Source organism: Pseudorasbora parva, chromosome 18, assembly GCF_024679245.1.
Source record: "Pseudorasbora parva isolate DD20220531a chromosome 18, ASM2467924v1, whole genome shotgun sequence".
NCBI lineage: Eukaryota > Metazoa > Chordata > Actinopteri > Cypriniformes > Gobionidae > Pseudorasbora > Pseudorasbora parva.
In genome coordinates, this window is record NC_090189.1 from 13,678,878 (window position 1) to 13,699,416 (window position 20,539).

Sequence of the window (20,539 nt, forward strand, 5' to 3'; positions counted from 1 at the left end):
AGTACACGTCACGCAAAACCTGCAGTTTATTATCAGACTGTCTCCTGAGAACACCGAAAGGCACGTTTGATAGTGGATTTAAATCGTTTGGATTAAATCTACAATCATGCCCATGATAAAAACACCCGAGGAATTCTAATGCTATTTTCTCACCACTAGATTTTTCGTAATATCCATCCACATGATAAGGCCCAAATTTAACTTCACCGTAATTTAATGCGTGATGCACATCCACGTTTTTCGTTTCTTTAATGTACTCCAACCACTGGATTGACGTGTTGGAGTATGTCTTGAACTGATTGACGTATGCATTATTATGCGTCAATGCCAGAGTGTCTCGACTCAGAAAATTGGCTTTGAATACCTTCATACAGGTACCGGCCAGCGTTATGCATTTAAACGGATCAATTTTTGAACACTCCACAAATTCTGCCCGATAGCTAATACACGCCTCCCGCAGAATGATTACATCATTGCGACAGTAAAATGCCAACTCCTTTTTAAGGTCAAACACGCCACCCTGTACGCAGGTGTACCACGCATCAAATTTGGAACGATCAGCAGTGCTCATTTTGTCATACCCGTAAAGTTCTTTAGACGGGTACGGACCTACGTAATCAGCGTTCTCTATTCTGTTAAATAAATGAGGGAAAAAACCTTTATCTCTTACGGGGAGATTAAGCGCTGCGGGTATCTTACTCAGAGACATAGCCATATAACTCAGTGTATCTATATATCTCTGTTTGAATGCCGTATCGTACATATAAATTATTCTACAACCTTGCATAATGATCTTGGGGGCTATCCCTTCGCTTACGAAATATTCCAGTAATATGTGCGAGTCAAACCCTGATGCGTTGTGGGCTAAAAATGTGTAATTAGAGTATTTTTTACGTCGAAAGTGTTTGATCATGCTCTCCACACAAGTTGTACCAGCCGCTGTAAACTCTTTGCCGTCGTGGGTTATTGCACAGACATAATTAGGTACATGTTTGCCTCCCTCGTACATCGTTTCAAAATCATAATATACGTATTTCTCGTCAGTTTCATCCGGTTTGACAGGTTGTATGTAGCAATTATGTACGCCTTCAGGTGCCAAAACTGCATCGCAATGTATGCAACGCTTGGGGGCGCACTTGTGCTTTTTTTTATTTTTATTTCCGCCACCTGTCATTCTGTAATTCACACAGCACTTGTCACAATATTTCACCACATCGCACTGTGGCCTCTCACCGGGTACTCGAGACTGTTTATGCTTTGCGTAACAGTATGCAGATCTGCAAATTCTGTTGCAATCATTGCATCGTGAGGTTTTTTTAGTGTGCGTGTGACATTCAGAGTCGAGGCAAATATCGCATGCGTACTTGCATTTGTGTAGCCTGATGTCGTTAAACCCTTTGTAACAGAATTCACACACAAAGTTATTGCCTATGAATGCTTTGAGATTTTTGATCAGATAGTAGTGTGATTCATGAATGAATAAATGGACCGTCTTTGGGTGCAATTCATCACTATTTTTGTACACTAACAATTTCCCTGAGCAGTCTCTATGAAACACAACTATTTTCAAGTCAAGAAATCTCTCGAAGATACTGATGTCATGAAAACCTATTTTGGTCTGTGTTGTATAACCAGCCCTAGTGTGTATCTCTTCGGCTATTTTCTTAAGCTCATCGTCGGGAGCTTTCGGATTCAAGAAATGTGCTAGGCAGTAGCTAAAACACATGTTGTCTTCGACATTTATGGGGCAGAATAAATTCATTTTATTCTTTCGGATTGTTTCGGTGATTGCCAAATCTGTAATTTTCCGGCGGGCGCCACCAGATCTATCCATCGCGATCGATATCCTAAAATTCATTTGAGTATCATTTGAAACCTCTTTATTACTTTGAGCAGCCCGTTCTATCTGATCTATGAATAAATCTGCATTGTGATTATTTTCAGGCGTTAAAACAGCATTAATAGCCGTAGGTAGATTGGCCCCTGTTAGTGAAATATTGATATACCCCGTATCCCCAGCCATTAACCTGGAGAATGTAACGATTTCATCTAAAATCGTATTGAGAAGAATGTTATAGGCAGCTAGGTCCGTAGTAGCTATATCGCCCGGGTTTAAAGTTCTGTGAATTTCTAGACCATTGAATCTTGGACGTGCTACTACTGTGAACTCTCCAAAAGTGCCCCCTTCTGTGGCAAGTCTACGAATTTCGTCTTGGTTTAAATTAATATTAGGCATTAAGGATTCTCTAGCTGATGGGATCACGCCCCCGACCTGATCGTTATTATTATTATTATTTTGTGTAGTCAATTGCAGCCATTCATGCTGGTTGCTTATGAGATTTTGTAACGTTTCAGTTCTGTTAAGGATATTGGGGTTTATCATGGTTAGTTGGTGATTTATCAGATTACGCAGTTCACCGCTTCTAGATCGGTTAGACTCTGGTTCCCCATCAGTTTCCCCGTCTTGTAAATTATAACATCTTTTAGAAGCCATTGTTTTTGCTTTTTGTTTTAGTTTTATTGTAAAGAGACAAAATTTATATTATAGCAAAACGTGTGCCCCCGTTGCCATACACATACATGAATGTCAAGTGTTTTACAAATAACAAGTACACATGTAATACATAGAAATACCCAATAATGACGGTACAAAATATTGTAAACGAATCAAAAATGCATAAATGAAATACAGATGAATCAAACGGTTACATCAACAAAAATGAACCAAATCAGTTACTGCTACTACATCAAGCGAAATAGCAGAACTACAAAAATATTATCATCTTCTATCCCTCATAATTATATCATACAAATCAGTCAACACTCTTTGAATAATGTTTAATCTCTCGCTAAATAATGACAGTGTTATTACTGAAAGCTGTTGCTCGTCTCTTACTTCGTGTAATGCACCGGCCAGTTCCATGCGTAGTCCACGATTTTCCTGAATAATCTGCTCGTGGCTATTCATCCAGAATTCAATCGCCCGGTCTAGCGTTTGTTGGTGTTGAATCTGAGCGTCGATTATGGTTTGTAGATTAGCGGCGATGGTGCTTTGAGAAGCACGCACGATCTCCTCGGTCTCTTGATACGACAAGGGTCTCCCCACAAGATCTAATATACGTTCGAAATTACGATTCGTACGACGCAGGGTGTCATAAGACAACCTGTGTAGATCTCTTTCGTTGAACAGCGGCTGTATTTCCGCGTGGCCCGAATCGCTCTCATCAGAACTTGACTCGGCCGAGTCTGAGAATTCAGCGCCGTTCCACGCGTCCAGCTGGGAACTCGTAAATAACTCCAGTCCTCTATCTTCGTAGTCTTGTCCTGTAAAAAATAAATAAAAAAAATATATATATATATATACATATAATTTATTATTATTATTATTATTATATATATATATATATATATATATATATATATATATATATATATATTAGGCTAGGTAAAAAATTATGATTACACATTGATAACTTACCGTTATTTTCTGATGTTCTTAAACGCTGTGTACCGTGAGGGTACACGCGATCGCCATAAACTTCCCTGAGTCGCTTTTCCCCACGGGTTGATGTTGTCGGTATAGCACTATCATCGGGTAATGCGGACGAATTGCTTGGTCCCGCTGACACCTGCTGTGGAGCGATGACGTCTTCAGTGACGCTGCTCGAGCTGGAATCTGGTACGTCACCTTGTATCTCTGATGGAGCATCTCCAGCCACTGAAATATAGCAAATATATTATTATAACAATAAATAACCCTTTACAATATAACGACAACAATCGCTGGCCTACGGACTCTCACCATTAATAATATCTTGAACGACATCCCCGACCAACAACGCTTCGTCAACTATAAAAGACATACACGTTATTAAAAAGTATCGTTATTAGATTCTGCAATGGTTGTTCTTTTAATAGATAGTGGAAGAACACTTACATATTTCGTCCAGAATTATTTCAAGGCCTTCATCAAAATATAGACCAGATTCGGACACATCTGTAATGTTGAAAAGTAAAAATGTTAGGTCTAATACACACACATGATTCATCGAATATCTAAAATATGTATAACAGACACAAACGATATAAATATGTAAATAAAAATGTTTATACCTGCGTTAGAATTTGATGCCATGATGTTGGAGTTTTGAGTAGACGACTGCACCCACGGGAGACTGAGATCGAATTTGTTGTAATGTCTATAGGTCATTATCTTACATTTTAAAGGTTTTTCAGCTTGTCATAAAGTTTTTTTCTTTCTCCAGAACTCTAACACCCCCTACTATCACCTGGCACCCCATTCCTCCCCTTCGTAGTTAGTTTATTGTTTAAAAGGCTCACGATGCTCTCTTTTTCCCACGCAAAAACGCACTAGACCAGCAACAGATATTTTTAAATTACAGCTTATCGTGATTGCAGCTATACCCTTTAAATTTTAACACATGCCAGATCTGCAGTCGTGAATGACAGCGTTTTTCCCCGCGCAAAAACCCACCACGGGATTTTACACGTGTGTGTGTGTGTGTGTGTGTGTGTGTGTGTGTGCTGCGGGTGTTTGCTACGATAAACTCGGATGACTGGTTTTATGGATCCGAACCCTTGTCAAAGTTCACCGGCCACTGACCGACCAGTCACCCCAATCACTATGTCACGAACCATCTCTAGAATATCTAAGAGAAAATAATTATACGCAGGCCTGCTAAGGTGTGATAACCCGTCACAGCATGTGTCCCCCTCTCCCCCTCTGCGCGCGCGCGTGTGTGTGTGTGTGTGTGTGTGTGTGTGTGTGTGTGTGTGTGTGTGCGTGTATGTGTGAGAGAGAGAGAGAGAGAGAGAGAGAGAGAGAGAGAGAGACTACAACTACAATTAGAGTTGAAAGAGTTAAGAGTGAATAACTAAAGATAAAACTATGATGAACTAAACAAAAATGTTAACTAAAAACTACCATTATTTTAAGTGTTATTTGTTTTTAATTATTTTACCATTATTTAGATTTTCACCTCTGTATAGACTGGGTGTTTTCTTCTGCTATGAGGGGAGTGTTAGAGGCGGAGACTGGGGGGGGCTTTTACACATACCCCTGGCTTTCACTGACGATTTAGCCATGGAAGGGAGAGGATGCTTTTGCACTGAACTCCATAGGAAAACATTGTTTTGTCTAAACTAAATTAAAATGTAACGTTAATGTAATGTGAAAATAACTTAATATTATTTTCTTTTAATGAAAAGTGTGTGTGTGTGTGTGTGTGTGTGTGTGTGTGTGTGTGTGTGTGTGTGTGTGTGTGTGTGTGTGTGTGACTTGAAACAATTAGAGTTGAAAGAGTTAAGAGCAAATAACTAAAGATAAAAACAAACAACTAGAAACGACCATTATTTTAAGTGTTATTTGTTTTTAATTATTGTACCATTATTTAGATCTTCACCTCTGTATAGACTGGGTGTTTTCTTCTGCTCTGAGGGGAGTGTTAGGGGCGGAGACTGGGGGGGATTTTACACGTACCCCTGGCTCTCACTGACGATTTAGCCATCGAAGGGAGAGGATGCTTTTGCACTGAACTCCATAGGAAAACATTGTTTTTGTCTAAACTAAATAAAAATGTAATGTGAAAATAACTTATTATTTTGCTTTTATTTTTTATCACTGCTGTGTGTGTGTGTGTGTGTGTGTGTGTGTGTGTGTGTGTGTGTGTGTGTGTGTGTGTGTGTGTGTGTGTGTGTGTGTGTGTGTGTGTGTGTGTGTGTGTGTTGAAACAATTAGTCTTGATAGTGTCATGAACAAATAAATAAACTACATTGAACTAAACAACACATGTTAAAACAAAAATAAGTATTATTAACTTTTATTCACTATTATTGAACTCTAACTGATGCATTCTCTAGCATTGAGGGGGAGTGTTAGGGGCGGAGACTGGGTGGGGAACTTTACGCAGCCTCAAGCAGCTCATTCCGCTTCTGTCATCGGAGAGAGAGGATGCTTTTGCACTGAACTCCATAAGAAAACATTGTTTTGTCTAAACTAAATAAAAATGGAACATTACAATCTAATGTGAAACAACTTAATATTATTTGTTTAGCTTTTATTTTTTATTTTACTTTTATTCGTTGTACCAGATCAATGGGAGTGTTGGGGGCGGAGACTGGGGGTGTGTCTTTACACACGCTCCCACAGCTCATTCCGCTTCTGCCATCGGAGAGAGAGGACGCTTTTACACCAAGCTCCATAAGAAAACATTGTTTTTTTCCTAAAGAAAACTCGTGTAAGTGAAATAACATTATTCGTACTTTCTTTCTTTGATATGTTTAATACATATACCTTTTTGAACCTACTCTATAACTTGTCTTTATATTTACTTTTTTAAATGATTGAACATTGACTTTTTTAACAAGCTGTATGTATGTCAAAGAGAAAAACAACTTTAACTTGTCTTTATCTTTAAACATACCATACCCTTGTATTTAACAGAGACGTTTTTTAAAACATCTAAACACATCTAAAATGTATGTGAAATACAATCTTTGTTTAATAAAAACTGATTTCCATGATCTTATACTTGTCACTGCTATTCCTATGCCAAAACCCCACTCAAGAGTACATTTGAAACATTCTTTGATTGTTTTCAAACAGTTACGAAAACACACACACACAAAGTTACCAAAACAGTCATAAATTCCTTTGAAAGGGGGATGTATAGGAGGAGGAGGGTGGTAAGAAAACAGATGGTCAAACTGATAGTCATAAAACAGGTGTCCGGAAATTGTGTCCAGGAACAGGTGTCCAGTCCGGTGGGAGGGAGGGGGGGAAGGAGGGGGGTTATGGAATTTTTATGACCCCATCAATCAATCAAATTTGACACATAGTCGCCTCTATTCTCTCTTTTATTAATGTGCTGGGACACAGCTTTGTGACCAGAAAAGTTTCCCAACACATACTGATAACATGTGCTTTCTCTCAGTGAGAGGTATATACAGTATGCACCATAATTCTTTAGTGTTTCAGTAAAAGAAAATATAAATTATTAAAATATAAATAAAATGAAAGACAAATCCATATTTCATATCTGGAATCCGTGCTAAGTGAGTAGGCCTAAGCACTGTTATTGCACTCCTGGCGTTTTAGGGGTGAGGCAGGATACCTCCAAAATCCACATGCACGACATGTTTTTCTGCTATCAAGTGTTTAGCGACACATCACACATCTCCAAGCCAGACCCTCAGTCACTCCTCAGAAACCAAATACAGGGCTCGACATTAACTCTTGTCCGCTTGTCCAGGACAAGTGCGTTTTTTGAAGGGACAAGTGAAAGAGAATTTTACTTGCCCGATGGACAAGAGCCTGATTAAAACAAAAAATAACTAGCGAATCACCAAAATGCAAAAATGATTGTGCATTAATTTAGTGTAAGTGTGGATCGATATTAGATGATAATATATAATGAACTGACGATAAAAAGGTTGCACTGTTGAGCCTCTCGAGGAGAAATTACAACACTAGAGCGTTTAAGTTGTTTCCTGAATACCATCACGGCTGAAAGTGACACTGATTTCATATGACAGCTCCATAAACAATGAATTAACATTCACTAACATTCTCTTAATGTCACTTACATTTAAAATGCAATATTGAGTGTTTTGTTCTATTTTAGCAGCGAGTATTTAAAGTCGTTCATTTGGAGAACCGTAACGCGTCCCACAGCAACAACTGTTACTGAATGATTCAGCATTTGAATGAATCGTTTGAATGAACGACTCAATGACTCACTCATTAAGATGACCACCTGCTGCCCCCTACTGGAGGTTTAGTTTAATGTTGAAACATTTCTTCCCAACATTTCTTTTTTGTCTATTCAAAACTACAAATCTCTAAACATTATTTAACACAGTTGTTATTTTTCAGTGTAAAATAGTGTCTTATTTTCATTTAATGTATTTATCAAATTTAACAATATAAAATAAACCTGAAGCATAGCCTATATTTAATAAGATTAGGGGGAAATTCCCTTTATAAAAGATAAAAATATCACAAATTTAAAAGATAAAAAAATAATAATAATAAAACCATTAAAAAAATACTATATATATATATATATATATAATATCATATGTATGTATAAAAAGCTGTCAATCATAACATCACATCCCTGTTTTTAACTAAATCTAAACTTATTTAAAAAAATAAAAAACAAACACTTGAATTTCCATCAGCGTGATAACTACCTAAAATGACAGAAACCATCTTTAGAAAAATATGTAATTGAAGTGTAATTTGATTGTTTAGTTTTTTTTACGTCCCATTAGATTACATGGAGAGGTACTGCATCCAGCCGATTAAAACGTTTTGGCTTCACTTGTCAAGACTTGTGCAGCACACTTGGTTTGACTCTAACCCAAACCAGTTCAAACCAGTTAATTAGAAAAGCACTATGTTTCGTTTGATGATTTCAATCAATCAGAAATATTTTGGCAAAAATGAATTCTGCTGTTTCGACTGAATGTTTTTGGTTGCTGAAATTTTAGTCTTTAGAATCTCAAAAAAAGTCAAAGAAACATTTCTAGTATCTCATTTTGCATAAAATGTTTTGGTCATTCTATGAGAGCTTCATTACAAAATAGTATAGGTTCTAGCAGATTTGGGTGGAAGTGAATGCCTGTACACCCAGTGGGACGTCCTGTGGACCGTGTGGAGAGACACTGACCCAGTTGTACCTCTCTTGAGCGCTCTCTGCTTGATCACATTAGCAGCTCTCAGAGGAATGATTTCATTGAATGGAAGCTCTTATTAAGCGTCATGGTTCTTATGTCTCAAACCTTTGGCAGGGATTTGGACTGATATTTCACTTGATGGTAAAAACCCTTTAAAAGTAGCGTTTTCTAACTATGAGCTGTTTAGGTATTTTTTATAGGCTTATCTTATTTACAGATTTAGGCCTCCTGCTGTTATAATTGCAGAATGTTCAGTGTGTGTGTGTGTGTGTAAGCAACTGTCCAAACAAACACATTCCTCCCATCAGCCTTCATACTGATGCTCAATTAACAAGCGGCTGCTGTGTCAGGTCTGCAAGGAATTACTGTTAGATGCGTGTCTGAAATAGCCCAAAGAATAATCCAAGCACTGAATTCATAGGTTTTTGGTGAGATACGTTAAAGGAATTGAATACCTTGAACTTCACAGGACCATCTTGCCTGTTTTGCATATCAAACGGTTAGTTTAGGCAGAGCGTCAGCAGGTCAGGACTGTGGTTGCCGATTAGTGGGCCATTAGAGATTCCTGGCTGTTCTGTCCTGCTTGGATTCCCTCTCGAGAGAATTAGTTCTTGTTTTGCCTTCTCAAAAGCTTTGTATTATTCCCCCCACAAGGTCCTTTTTCCTTTTAATGCTTGAGAAAAAAGACTGGACTTCACTGTGGCCTTCCTGTCAAACCAATGTCTTTACCACATGGATCTCCCTCAGCAAAACAACATCTGTTTGTGTGTGTGTGTGTGTGTGTGTGTGTGTGTGCGCATCGCTTTCTGTTTTTTATGATTGTTGTCTTCTATTCCTGTATTTGCAAATTTTCTTCATTTATTCTAAAGAGAGGTTCCATTTATTTTATTTTTACCCAAAGCACTGGATGCATTTTCTCATCCTGGGTCAAATGTCATTCCACCATGTTGCACATTTATCATCACACTCTGTCACTTTCATAGGCAAACCGACGACCCAGATGGAAGTTTAAACATGGCCATGATGTCAGAAGGCATTCACACCAAGAATGATAACATTCTGTTTATTATTAGCACGTGCTATAAGCCTTCTACTGCTTCTGGATTCTGATTGGCTGTCAATGTTTTTATCGTTCATCAGCCGGAAAAAAACATTCCTCATAGTATCATAAGTGTCGTTATCGTTGTAGTTGTGGTGTGGACCTCCTATTCTCACAGAATTAAAATGGTCGTTCAAATTTTACATTAGACCCTTTTCACATTTCCGGGTTTCTCTGAGCAGAAGTAGTCATATTTGGCCGGTGAATGAGAGACTTTTATATTTTTATAGCGGTGAATGAGAGAATACATTAAATATATATATATTTTTTTGTATTCTAATATGCTCAAACAGCAAGAGAAAAACTCCACAATAGTGATTTCACAACTATCAAAAAGAGGGTAACAATATAGTGAGATTGCAGTGAAAAGAGAGAAAGGGATGTTAATTTGATAACAGTTTAGAATAATGGTAATTAGTTAACATTAGTTAATGTATTAACTAACATGAACTAACCATTAGCAGTACATGTGTTACTCTATTTGTTAATCTTTGTTAATGTTAGTTTATAAAAATACAGCTGAGATTTTAATAATGTATTAGTCAATGTTGAAATTAACATTAACAAAGATATATAAATGCTTTATAAGTGCAGTTTATTAGTTCATGTTAATTAATGTAGTTAACTTATGACCATTATTCTAAAGTGTTACCGTTATTTTACCGCCACTCCCATAGGCGCTCTATTAGAAACTCCCTCACAGCACCGGTAACTTGTTTTTTGTAATTTGATGCAAAAGTAATATAATAAATAGTATTAGTGTTATAAATGTACATAATAAAAAAAAAAGAAAATACTTAAAACGTACGATATTGATTACCGGTAAAATGCGTCATCACAGTCTGAAAAGGGATCCGTTATTCTTTGTGTGAATGGGCTCTAAAGAAAAGTGTTGTTTCGGACTGTCTACATTTTCAGGATTACTGTTGTAAAGTGTTCTATCTGTACATCTGTGTTGAGGACCGCCATCTGAACAGATGCTAAGAGGCTTCTTTATGTACCTGGGAATGACCCTTGACCCCAAGAGACGTTGAAAGTCGCGCCATTCCTTGACATTAAAAGAGAAACCCACCTCAAATCCTCAATACCGTTGAAAGCATCCTCTGTTTCTACCTCTTTCCTATTGGCCAATGCCTAGACTGACTCATTTTTAGGGATGTAACGATACACTTGTCACGATTAGATATCACACTGAGCTCACGATACGATATGTATCCTGATATTGTAAGCCAAAATAAATAGTTTTTTTTTTTTATTAAGATAATAATTATGTGTATATTATTATTATTATTATTAGGACCAAGAAATATTCCCCATTGCATCATTATACATTATATTCAACATTATATACAGTCGTTTAATGTAATAATGTCACTGAAACCCCTTAAACTTTCCTTTTTTCCCTCAGGCATTACTCTTGCTTTCAACTCTCCTGGTGCTCGCTATGTCCTGCCTCTCCCGCTATTAAAGTACTATACATATAAGAATAAATCATCTAAAATGCTCAATAAACAATCATAATACTAAAACTAAATGTTATCTGGTCATTTAAATTACAAAAAAAGCTTGTCAAAATGACCACTCTCAAACTCTAAATGTTTAGCTCTCGTGAGGGGGGCGATATGGCCAAAATTTCATATCCCGATATAGCTCATTTGATATCCCGATAACGATATACATAACGATATAGCAATTTTTCTGTTAATTCAGTTTATGAATAGTCTATACAAAATTGCAATGTGGAAATGCAGTTTGAAATTATATATATATATTAAAAAAAGGTAGTATGGACTACATTTTTATTTTATTTAGAACCCTTTTTTCAAGCAAGACTGTTGGTAAAGTTAACACCTGCCTAGGGATGTTAACCGATGACCGTTTGACCGATGGTTGACCGTATCAACGTTAACCGATCAAAGTTGTCGGTTAAAAAAAAAAAGTGATCTTTAAGTTAGGCTATTATACAGTGGACTAAACGCTACTACAATTAGCCATCTCATTCCAAAATCTTTTTGTGTGAAGTGAACATATCCCTCGCACTCAATTTTTCATAACTCGCCTGTTTGTACTTAATAAACCAATAAAAACATTTGGCGCGAGGTCACAGCGTTTGGGTTTGCGCGCTCACAAGGTTTGCAAAAAGTAAACAGGCTAAAACACTCGAGGTTAGAGTCAGGGCAGACGACAGTATGAAGCGTGCATTTCGCTTAAGATGGGCTTACATTTGGAAATATATTACATCTACATTTCAGTGGTAACACATAAGGTGTTGATCGTCTTTATTATTGTTAGCACTACCTCGAACTAAAGCGGCGTCTCTTCAGAGCTGTCTTTTTCTTAAATGAGCCACGGCAATGTTTCAAATGAGCTTCTTACGCTAGACAAATGCCTTTATTTTCAACGCGATCACCTTGTACCCAAACCATTTCGAAACTAAGGAGCCATTGTCCTCAGATTACAAACAAGCTCCTCGGCGGCGCGTTTGCGGGACTCATGTTTCGTGCTGTGGGGGATTTAAAAAAAGTGACGTGAGTGGAAGGGAGGCGGCAGCGCTAGGACAGTGTGTGTGTGTTTGTGTGTGAGAGAGAGTGAGAGAGAGCGGGAGCGCGGCTGTTATTTCAAATAGCGCAGCATATTTTAAACTAATCGGTTAACCGGTTTCAACCGGCTAATGAGGCTCGGTGGTCGGTCAAGAAAATGTTTAGTTTGCGCCATCCCTACACCTGCCAAATATTTCAATATATGGCTATATGGTGTGCCACGCGTAAAAGCCCGTTGCAGCGTCTGTGTCTGAAATTAGTTTTGAGCACTTATGCCACCACTCTGGCATAATTACTCTGAGAATTACCCTGGTCTGAACCGCGTCTACTACCGTCTTCCTCCATGTTTGTTTATGTATTGCAACGTGCATGGGCATGCTGTGGCGTGAGGTGCATCTTGACGTAAAATTCTGCCGTAAACGCCTTATCGTGGCGTAAGCGATAGAGCCTTATATAAAATGATAGACATTTTCTATCGTCCAGACGATATATTTCGTCATATCGTCTATCTATAAAAATATCACATATTTTTTTTGCGCCTCACGCAATAATCTAAACGTCCCTGTTTACTACAGTATATGTGCCCCGTTGTAAATCTGTTCATCATAAGCCATCGTTCGTGTCTTTTCAGAAGACTAGGCCATGTCAATAAACCAATCAGAGTCTTATCTCCCATTCCCTTTAAAAGCCAGTTGCGCTTGCACCATGGCGGATTCGCTATTATTTTTAATATTTAAACATCTTTGTGTCTTGCTGCGCAGAGACACTGTGTGTAATAAGCAGAGTGTACTCGCATTGTGAATGACTTTTAATGTTTTCACCGGAAATATTTCAAATTGTTTTCATTTAGAGTTTGCACATTCAGCTCAGGTTCCATTGGCGACCATTGAGTTTGTCCTGTTACCCGATATGAATCTTGCATGTGTGGTCGTGCATGTTTGAGGCTGTCTTTGAATTGTTTTTAGAAGCATGTTGATCGATATGTCTATGTGTCGAAGTGTTGTGCCGCTGCGGTTCAGCACGCTCAGATTTGTGCAAAATGCCCGGTAGCCGTTTTCCAACTGAACAATGAATTCAAGTCTGGGTGGAACGGTTTGGGTTTGATAGAAAGTTGGCTGCCATGACCTCTCAAGTGGAAGGTTAACTTGCTCTGCTCAGCAGAAGAATTTCTCAGCAGAGTAGGCCTACCTTCTCTATCCTTCAGGGCTTGTACAAATCTTTTTTTTAAAAAAAATTTTTATATACTTTTCAGTATTAAGTATTTTACTGTTTTTGCGAAAGAAATAAAATGGAAGAAGTTGACCATTGTGCTTGCTTGTTAAGGAACACTCACTGGATTTTCTGTTTGAGTAATTTTTTATAAAGTTAAAGATAAAGTTTTGCAGCTCATTCATTACATTTATGGATGATATGGATGTCTATATTCTTTCAGTAAGCTTCAGGACTGACAGTTGTGGTTTGGAGTAGGGTGTGGTGCTTTTTGTTTTGTCTCCTGTTCAAACATATCAACTTAAAAGGCTTGTTGGGAAAAATAGGGGTGTTTAGGCTGGTGTCTATCCGGGTATGCCTCATCTGTTTGCCATCAAAGTATCGAAATCGCCATAGTTTCAATTTGCAAAGAGAGGTCACACGGGGGCAAGGAAAGGGTCAGAGTTCACTAGCTACTTGAGCATGCACTCCAGAGTCTCTGGTTCTTGATTTCTAGTACACTTGCACCTAGTCCTCCTTTACTATCCTTTTTTTTTATTAATTTAACACATCCTTGCTGAATTAAATTATTGATTTATTAAAAAAAAAAAAAAAAAAAATGACCGACCCCAAATTACTGTAGTGTATATTGTTGGTACAAAAGATTTCTATTTTTAAAACGTTTGCTTCTTTTTTTTCTTTTTCTTTTTTTTTCTTTTTATTCATCAAAGCATTATAAAAAAGTATCACCGGTTATGAAAAAATATTAAGCAGCAGAACTGTTTCCAACTTTAAAAATAAATCATATTAGAATGATTTCTGAAGGATCATGTGACACTGAAGACTGGAGGAATGATTCTGAAAATTCAGCTTTGCATCACAGAAATAAATGATCCTTTAAAGTATAATAAATTGAAAACCAATTATTTTAAATTGTAATATATCACAATATTATTATTTTTTCTGTATTTTTGATCAAATAAATGATGAGGCTTGATGAGTAGAAGAAACTTCTTTAAAAACATTACAAATAGTACGCAGTGAAGTGTCCAAACTTTTGCCCGTACTGTATATCAAAGGTGTTTCCGAGGAGGAGGCAAGGGAGGCAGTGTCCCCTCAAAAAAAAAAAAATCGATAGAACAAAAATAAAAATGTGAAGGTCAAAAGTGTAAAAGTCACTCTTTTTATAATATAACACTGTCATTGGGAAATCACGTCTCTTGTGCCTCCCCTGAACCAATTTGGAAAGTCATGTGAGAGGGGGCAATGCCTCAATCTCTTTATGATTGGAAATGATCAGTTGTGATTGTATATGATTGGTTCGTTTGATAAATCCTGCTTCTTGTTTTTTGTGCACATTCTAAAATCTGCCCGAATGAAGACAATGATGGAGTTAATGTGGAGACTATTTCAAAAGTAAGGAAACAACTCTTCGCTTAGTCACTTAGATATCACCACTTTGTCACGTCAAAATCAAATTTGAAATTACCTGAAAACATGATGACTGTGTTTTTTTTAGTGAGCACTGAGCATAGACAGTAAAAGAAATGGACAGAGCGATCCCATTGACTTCAACGGCAGAAAATGAGACCAATCAGAGGCACTCACTTCCTGATGGCTGAGCGAACTGCGCAGGCTCAGACTGAGCTTGACCAATGTAGATGTGACGTAAGCAACCTGTCTGACAGCTGTAGGTCTTCTAGTAGTTGTGGAAAGTAAAATCTGAATCACGTTGTTTAAATATTTTCTCCCGTTGCTTTTGGCTCACTATCGGCTTCTCCATTGACTTTATCGGACTTTGTCTCATAGACAGTAAAAGATTGCTTCTGAGCATCTCCTCTTGTCTATACGGTAATTTCTCAACTGTGCGACAGAGTCGCGTTGGTTATGACGCAATAGTTAGCCTATTACAAAAACAGCTTCTACGGGGCGATAGTGTAAGATACAAGGTAATGGAGCCTTTTATGCATTGTCGTGTTTCTTTAGAAATAAACAATGGACAAATGGAGTCTTTAAACGCCTCAGATGTAAAGTTATTCACTGTCAAAGTGGCTCAAATGAATGGGAGTCAATGGGATGCTAACAGCAGGTGATGGCTTGGTTAGCAATGGCCGCCCCTATGAGTGGAACGCTTTCCGAGTGCTAGATTACCCCCTTGGCACTGAGCAGTCAGCTTGGGGAAATTAAAGGTACATCTTCATGTCAGTGACCAGTGTTCAAGCTTGATGACTGCTGAAAATAAGTTGACTATTACAAAGAAAAGCTGAACGTTAGTTCACAAATAAAATATATTGTTTAAATTGTTACTGCTTTTAGTTATTGTTTTTAGAATAACTCTATTAAATGTGTACTTTTAACAAACAGAACATTACATAGTGTAAAAATACAAAATAGAATTGTATTTTGTCTCCATTTTTTTTATGTTTATTTAACCAGGAATATTATGTGTAACAGGGAGATAAATTTACTTTTGAAATATATGTGAGGCTTCTTATAGCTGCTGTGTTTTTTCTAGCCTCAGGCCTAGCCCTGTTGCTCTGGACTTTAAAGCCTTTTAAGGCTTGATTCAGTTGGTCAGCTCTTCCAACGGGCCTGGCCTCCATCCATGATGATGTGATAAGAAAGGCTGTTCCATCCTCTTCTGAATCTCCTCCAATCACACAGTGCTGTGTGCATTCAAACACTGGCCAATGACTGTTTTCCCCTAAAGTGTCTGAGTTTACAGTGTCTGTGTGAAGCAGCATAAATAGAATACTCTGGGACCGTAATGTTACATTCCAACTGTCTAAAAGCAAAGACTTGTACACAATGTGTTCCCCGAGGAAAATAACCAGTGCTGGAGTAAGGTAATTCAATATTTTGATTAAAGCTGTGCAGGATTGAATGCTATTAATGCTTCAGGACAAAAATATATTTCTGAAGGATAAATTATGGGGCAGCGATGTCTTTGTGATGTATATTTTTGTCTGTGGAAGGGTTTACTTAGCATGCATGCCACACTGTTCAGAAGCTTCTTTCTTTAACACCGTATTGTATTTTCGTATTGTATTCTCTATTTTGTTCTATTTAAATCTACTTAAATGCTGCCAATTTATCCAAATGACTCATTGTGTTTTCCATTTATTTAGATTACGCTGTAAATGTATCAGGAACTTGGAGCCAAGCATGAAAAAGGCGACCAAGCCCACGGCCGCCACCTCTAGAACCTCAGCGGGCACTAAGGCCGCAGGCAGACCAGAGGGAGGCAGCATTATGGGCACTGGTGGCAAGATGACAAACAAAACCCATGGTGCAGCTTCAATGTCTAAGGTAACTATTAAATATGGATACATTTATGTTTTTAATCATTTTCAATACGTTGAAGCAAGTGCCAGATAAGAATGTTAGCTTGTGATTTGTCAGTAACAGATCATTAACTTAATGTTTTGCATGTTAACCAGGCAAAAAGCAATGATGATCTCCCAGCGGTCAGTACAGGAAGTGGACCAGTGTCCATTAGCAACAGTAACACGACTGCTAGAAACAAGAGAGGAACCTCGTCTCAGAACACCAGCAGCACTGAGACCAGGTCCAAGACCAGTTCAGGTAGTGCTAAGAATAGCCTTGGTTCTAAAGATGTTATAAAGAAAATTACTTTGATACCCACAACACCACTAATGAAATATCTATAATATTTACAATATGTTGTCGTGGAATGTGTCAGCTTGCAAAAAAATGTTTCCCTCCTGTAGGTCTTTCAGGAAGGCGTGCCATGTCATCCACAGCCAAGGATCCAAACACGACCCGAGAGAGCTTGCGAGAACGAACCAGAGCAAGTGTTGCCAAAAAGCTCGCCGGACCCACTGATGCCATGCCTCAGAAGCGGTCGCGATGCCATGCCGTAGCTGAGACTGAGTCTCGGATGAGCAAATCTCGCTCAGACAGCCAGATAAGCCACAAAGCAGTGCTCGAGTGTCAAGTGAAGGACCTGCTGGGCTTAGCAAAGAGCAAAGACATGGAGATCCTCCATCTCCGCTCTGAACTTAGAGGTATGAGGGCCCAGCTTGGTCTGGAAGAACTTGAAGCCCCTGAGCAGCATCCAGAACAAGGTTCTCAAGAAACCAAGCAGCCTCAGGAGAAAGAGGTTTCTTCTGTGATCAGTGCCACTGATGTGGAGTCCACTCTCCTTCTCCTTCAAGACCAGAACCAGGGCATCCTTGATGAGCTAAATATGCTGAAAAGTGAAAACCGGATGCTGAAGGATCGCCTCAATGCTCTTGGCTTTTCTCTGGAGCACCATCTGGACAGCCCTGACAAAGGTCTGCGTTGCCCATCCCTTAGTCCTGAGCCTATAGCTTCCAGCAGCAGTGGAAGCAGAGGGGCTGGCATGAGCAAGTTTTCCACAGAAGGCTCAGCACAAGGCTCTACTGAGGACCTGCTGTCAGAACCGAGACGTGTAGGCTCTCCTGATGCAGTGGACAGTGAGTGCAGTGAGGCCTACCAGCCAATCACCTCCAGTGATGATGCTCTGGATGCGCCATCAGGTTGTGGGTCATCTTCTGAATCAGAAGGTGGGCCACCGAGCCGGGAAAATTCCCGCAGGGGCAGCAGCGGGAACACCAGCGAGGTTTCCGTGGCCTGTCTGACTGAGCGAATCCATCAAATGGAGGAGAACCAGCACAGCACATCAGAAGAACTCCAAGCCACCCTGCAGGAGCTTGCTGATCTGCAGCAGATCACACAAGAGCTTACCACGGAGAACGAACGCCTGGGCGAGGAGCGTGCCATTCTTGTCGACTCCCTTTGTCAACAAGGGGAGCGTTTAGAACTGTACGGAAGACAGCTGGACTACTTCCGTGGCCTTCTTGACGAGCACCGGGTAGCGTATGCCAAGGATGATGAAGATGCCAAAAGCGGGCGCTATGTGGAGCTGGAGAGGCGCTATGCCGAGCTAAACGAGGGCTCGCGTTTTGAGCGGGAGCAGCTGCTGGGTGTGCAGCAACAGCTAAGCAGTGCTCTCAAGATGGCGGAACAGGAGAATGCAGAAGCTCAAGGCCTGATGGCAGCATTAAAGGAACGTGTCCATATGGCAGAGAGAGCTGTGGAAATGGAACGGAGGGAGAGGGCTGTCGCCAAAGCCGAATTGGAAGCGTTGAGGGTGGTGTCCGAAGGGGAGCAGGTGGAGCTGAACCGCTGTAGAATCCAACTTGAGCAAGAGAGGCAGAGAGTGGCCCAGCTCCTCTCCATCCACAATGCAGGGGATAAGACCGACATACGCCACCTGCTGGACAGTGAAAGATTAGACAAGGAGCGGGCAGAGGCCAAAGCAGCTCAGTTACAAGAGGAACTAGGCGACACGCGCAGTGAAGCTGCCCAGCTCCAGGAGGCAATTAGTAAGGTGAAATTTACAAACATGTATCTTTGATGATTTTAAGTTGTCTTAAGCTGCATGCAAGGTCGCATGCTAATGAAATGGTATGACCATTGTATGCACACTTCAGAATCTCTCCGGAATTAGTAGGTCGTTTTTACTATTTGCCTACTGTTATGAATACTATGAATTTGAACATACTCTTTTCACATACTGTTTTTTTTTTGCCTGCTATATAGTAGAGAAGTAGGCATATTCGGACACAAGGGCTGTGTCAGAGGTCACATACTTTCTAAATAGGTAATTCTTTGAATAAGTAATTACTCCATGACTGCAAAAATGTACATTCTATATACTATGATTATGTGTAGTATGAATGTAATCTGGACATACTATATTCACCATGTGGCCATCGTATGCACACTTCAGAATCTCGCAGGAAGTAATAGGTCATATGAATTCGCACATACTGAATTAACATATTGAATCTCCAGGTTAACTAGTAGTAGTGTACTGGACATTTTCCAACATGCATTGCAGCTTTTCCTTCTTTTTTGTCTTTAGCTGATCACATGCATGATGTATCGCTGCTAACATGTATCCTTGTGTTCGCTAAAGCTTGAGGGTGAGTTCCGAGCTTTTCGTGGTGATATCCAGGCACAGTTAGCGGAGCAGAAGCGGCTCCTGGAGCAGCAGTGCTCTGAGCTAGAGGAGAAGGATACAGAGATCGCTGACATGAAGGAGACCATCTTTGAGCTGGAGGATGAAGTCGAGCAGCATCGGGCTGTCAAGCTTCATGACAACCTCATCATTTCCGACCTGGAGAGTAAGTCACATGACAGAATGGTTTCCATGACTAATGGTCACTAAACACTATTTATATTTAATTGGCACATTAAATAAATGTATACAATTATAGTTATAGTACAATTATTATATATATATATATATATATATATATATATATATATATATATATATATATATATATATATATATATATATTAGGGCCGGGACTTTAACGCGTTAATTAAGATTAATTAACTACGGGACTTTAACGCGTTAATTAATTACGCAAAAAAAAAAAAAAAAATTAATCGCACTTATTTTTGCCCCGCGGAACGTTTTTCAATGAATGAGTTTTGACGGACCGATTATACTGGAACACCAACTAGCGCTCATGAGTCACGACAACAACCATGAAAACAACAAACCATAGTGAACATGAACGAAGAAGCTGATGAGACCGTTTTGCTTGGCCCCGTGGATGGGAAATTTAGTTTTAAAAAACGAAATGATGGAAGCGTCGACAAGAGCATGGTTGTGTGCAAGCTATACAACAGGGGTATCCAAAGTCGGTCCTGGAGGGCCACTGACGTCCTGCAGAGTTTAGCTCCAGCTTGCCTCAATACACTGCTAAAGTTTCTAGTATGCCTAATAAGACCTTAATGAGCTGGTACAGGTGTGTTTAATTGGGGTTAGAGCTAAACTCAGCAGAACAGTGGCCCTCCAGGAGCAGGATTGGACACCCCTGCTATACAACAAGGAATTAGCGTATCACCGCAGCACATCGAGCCTCAAATATCACAAATATGCTTTTGCTATACTTAATGGCAAACATTGGACTGGTCTGCTGGACTGAAATAAATAAACAATATTTTG

At 39.2% G+C, this 20,539-nt stretch overlaps 2 protein-coding genes across 3 annotated transcripts in view; one reads left to right on the plus strand and one right to left on the minus strand.

Annotated features, from left to right (window-relative positions):
- Window positions 1-20,539, plus strand: part of specc1lb (sperm antigen with calponin homology and coiled-coil domains 1-like b) — a 67,089-nt gene that overhangs the window by 13,711 nt on the left and 32,839 nt on the right. Inside the window, exons 1-5 of one of the 2 annotated variants that reach the window (XM_067423434.1) lie at window positions 16,285-16,373; window positions 16,656-16,836; window positions 16,968-17,112; window positions 17,259-18,904; window positions 19,496-19,703. In XM_067423434.1, the coding sequence (XP_067279535.1) occupies window positions 16,336-16,373; window positions 16,656-16,836; window positions 16,968-17,112; window positions 17,259-18,904; window positions 19,496-19,703 (2,218 nt within the window). In that variant the 5' untranslated portion in view covers window positions 16,285-16,335. Of the gene's footprint in view, window positions 1-16,284; window positions 16,374-16,655; window positions 16,837-16,967; window positions 17,113-17,258; window positions 18,905-19,495; window positions 19,704-20,539 lie in introns of those variants that run through there. The other variant, XM_067423435.1, reaches the window with a different exon arrangement.
- LOC137046873 (uncharacterized) lies at window positions 641-4,759 on the minus strand. The gene is made up of 5 exons (XM_067424313.1): window positions 4,114-4,759; window positions 3,938-3,997; window positions 3,803-3,850; window positions 3,479-3,718; window positions 641-3,324 (listed from the first exon to the last, which is right to left on the minus strand). Exons 1-5 carry the CDS (start codon window positions 4,208-4,210, stop codon window positions 2,780-2,782), a joined length of 990 nt encoding a protein of 329 aa, XP_067280414.1. The 5' UTR covers window positions 4,211-4,759; the 3' UTR covers window positions 641-2,779.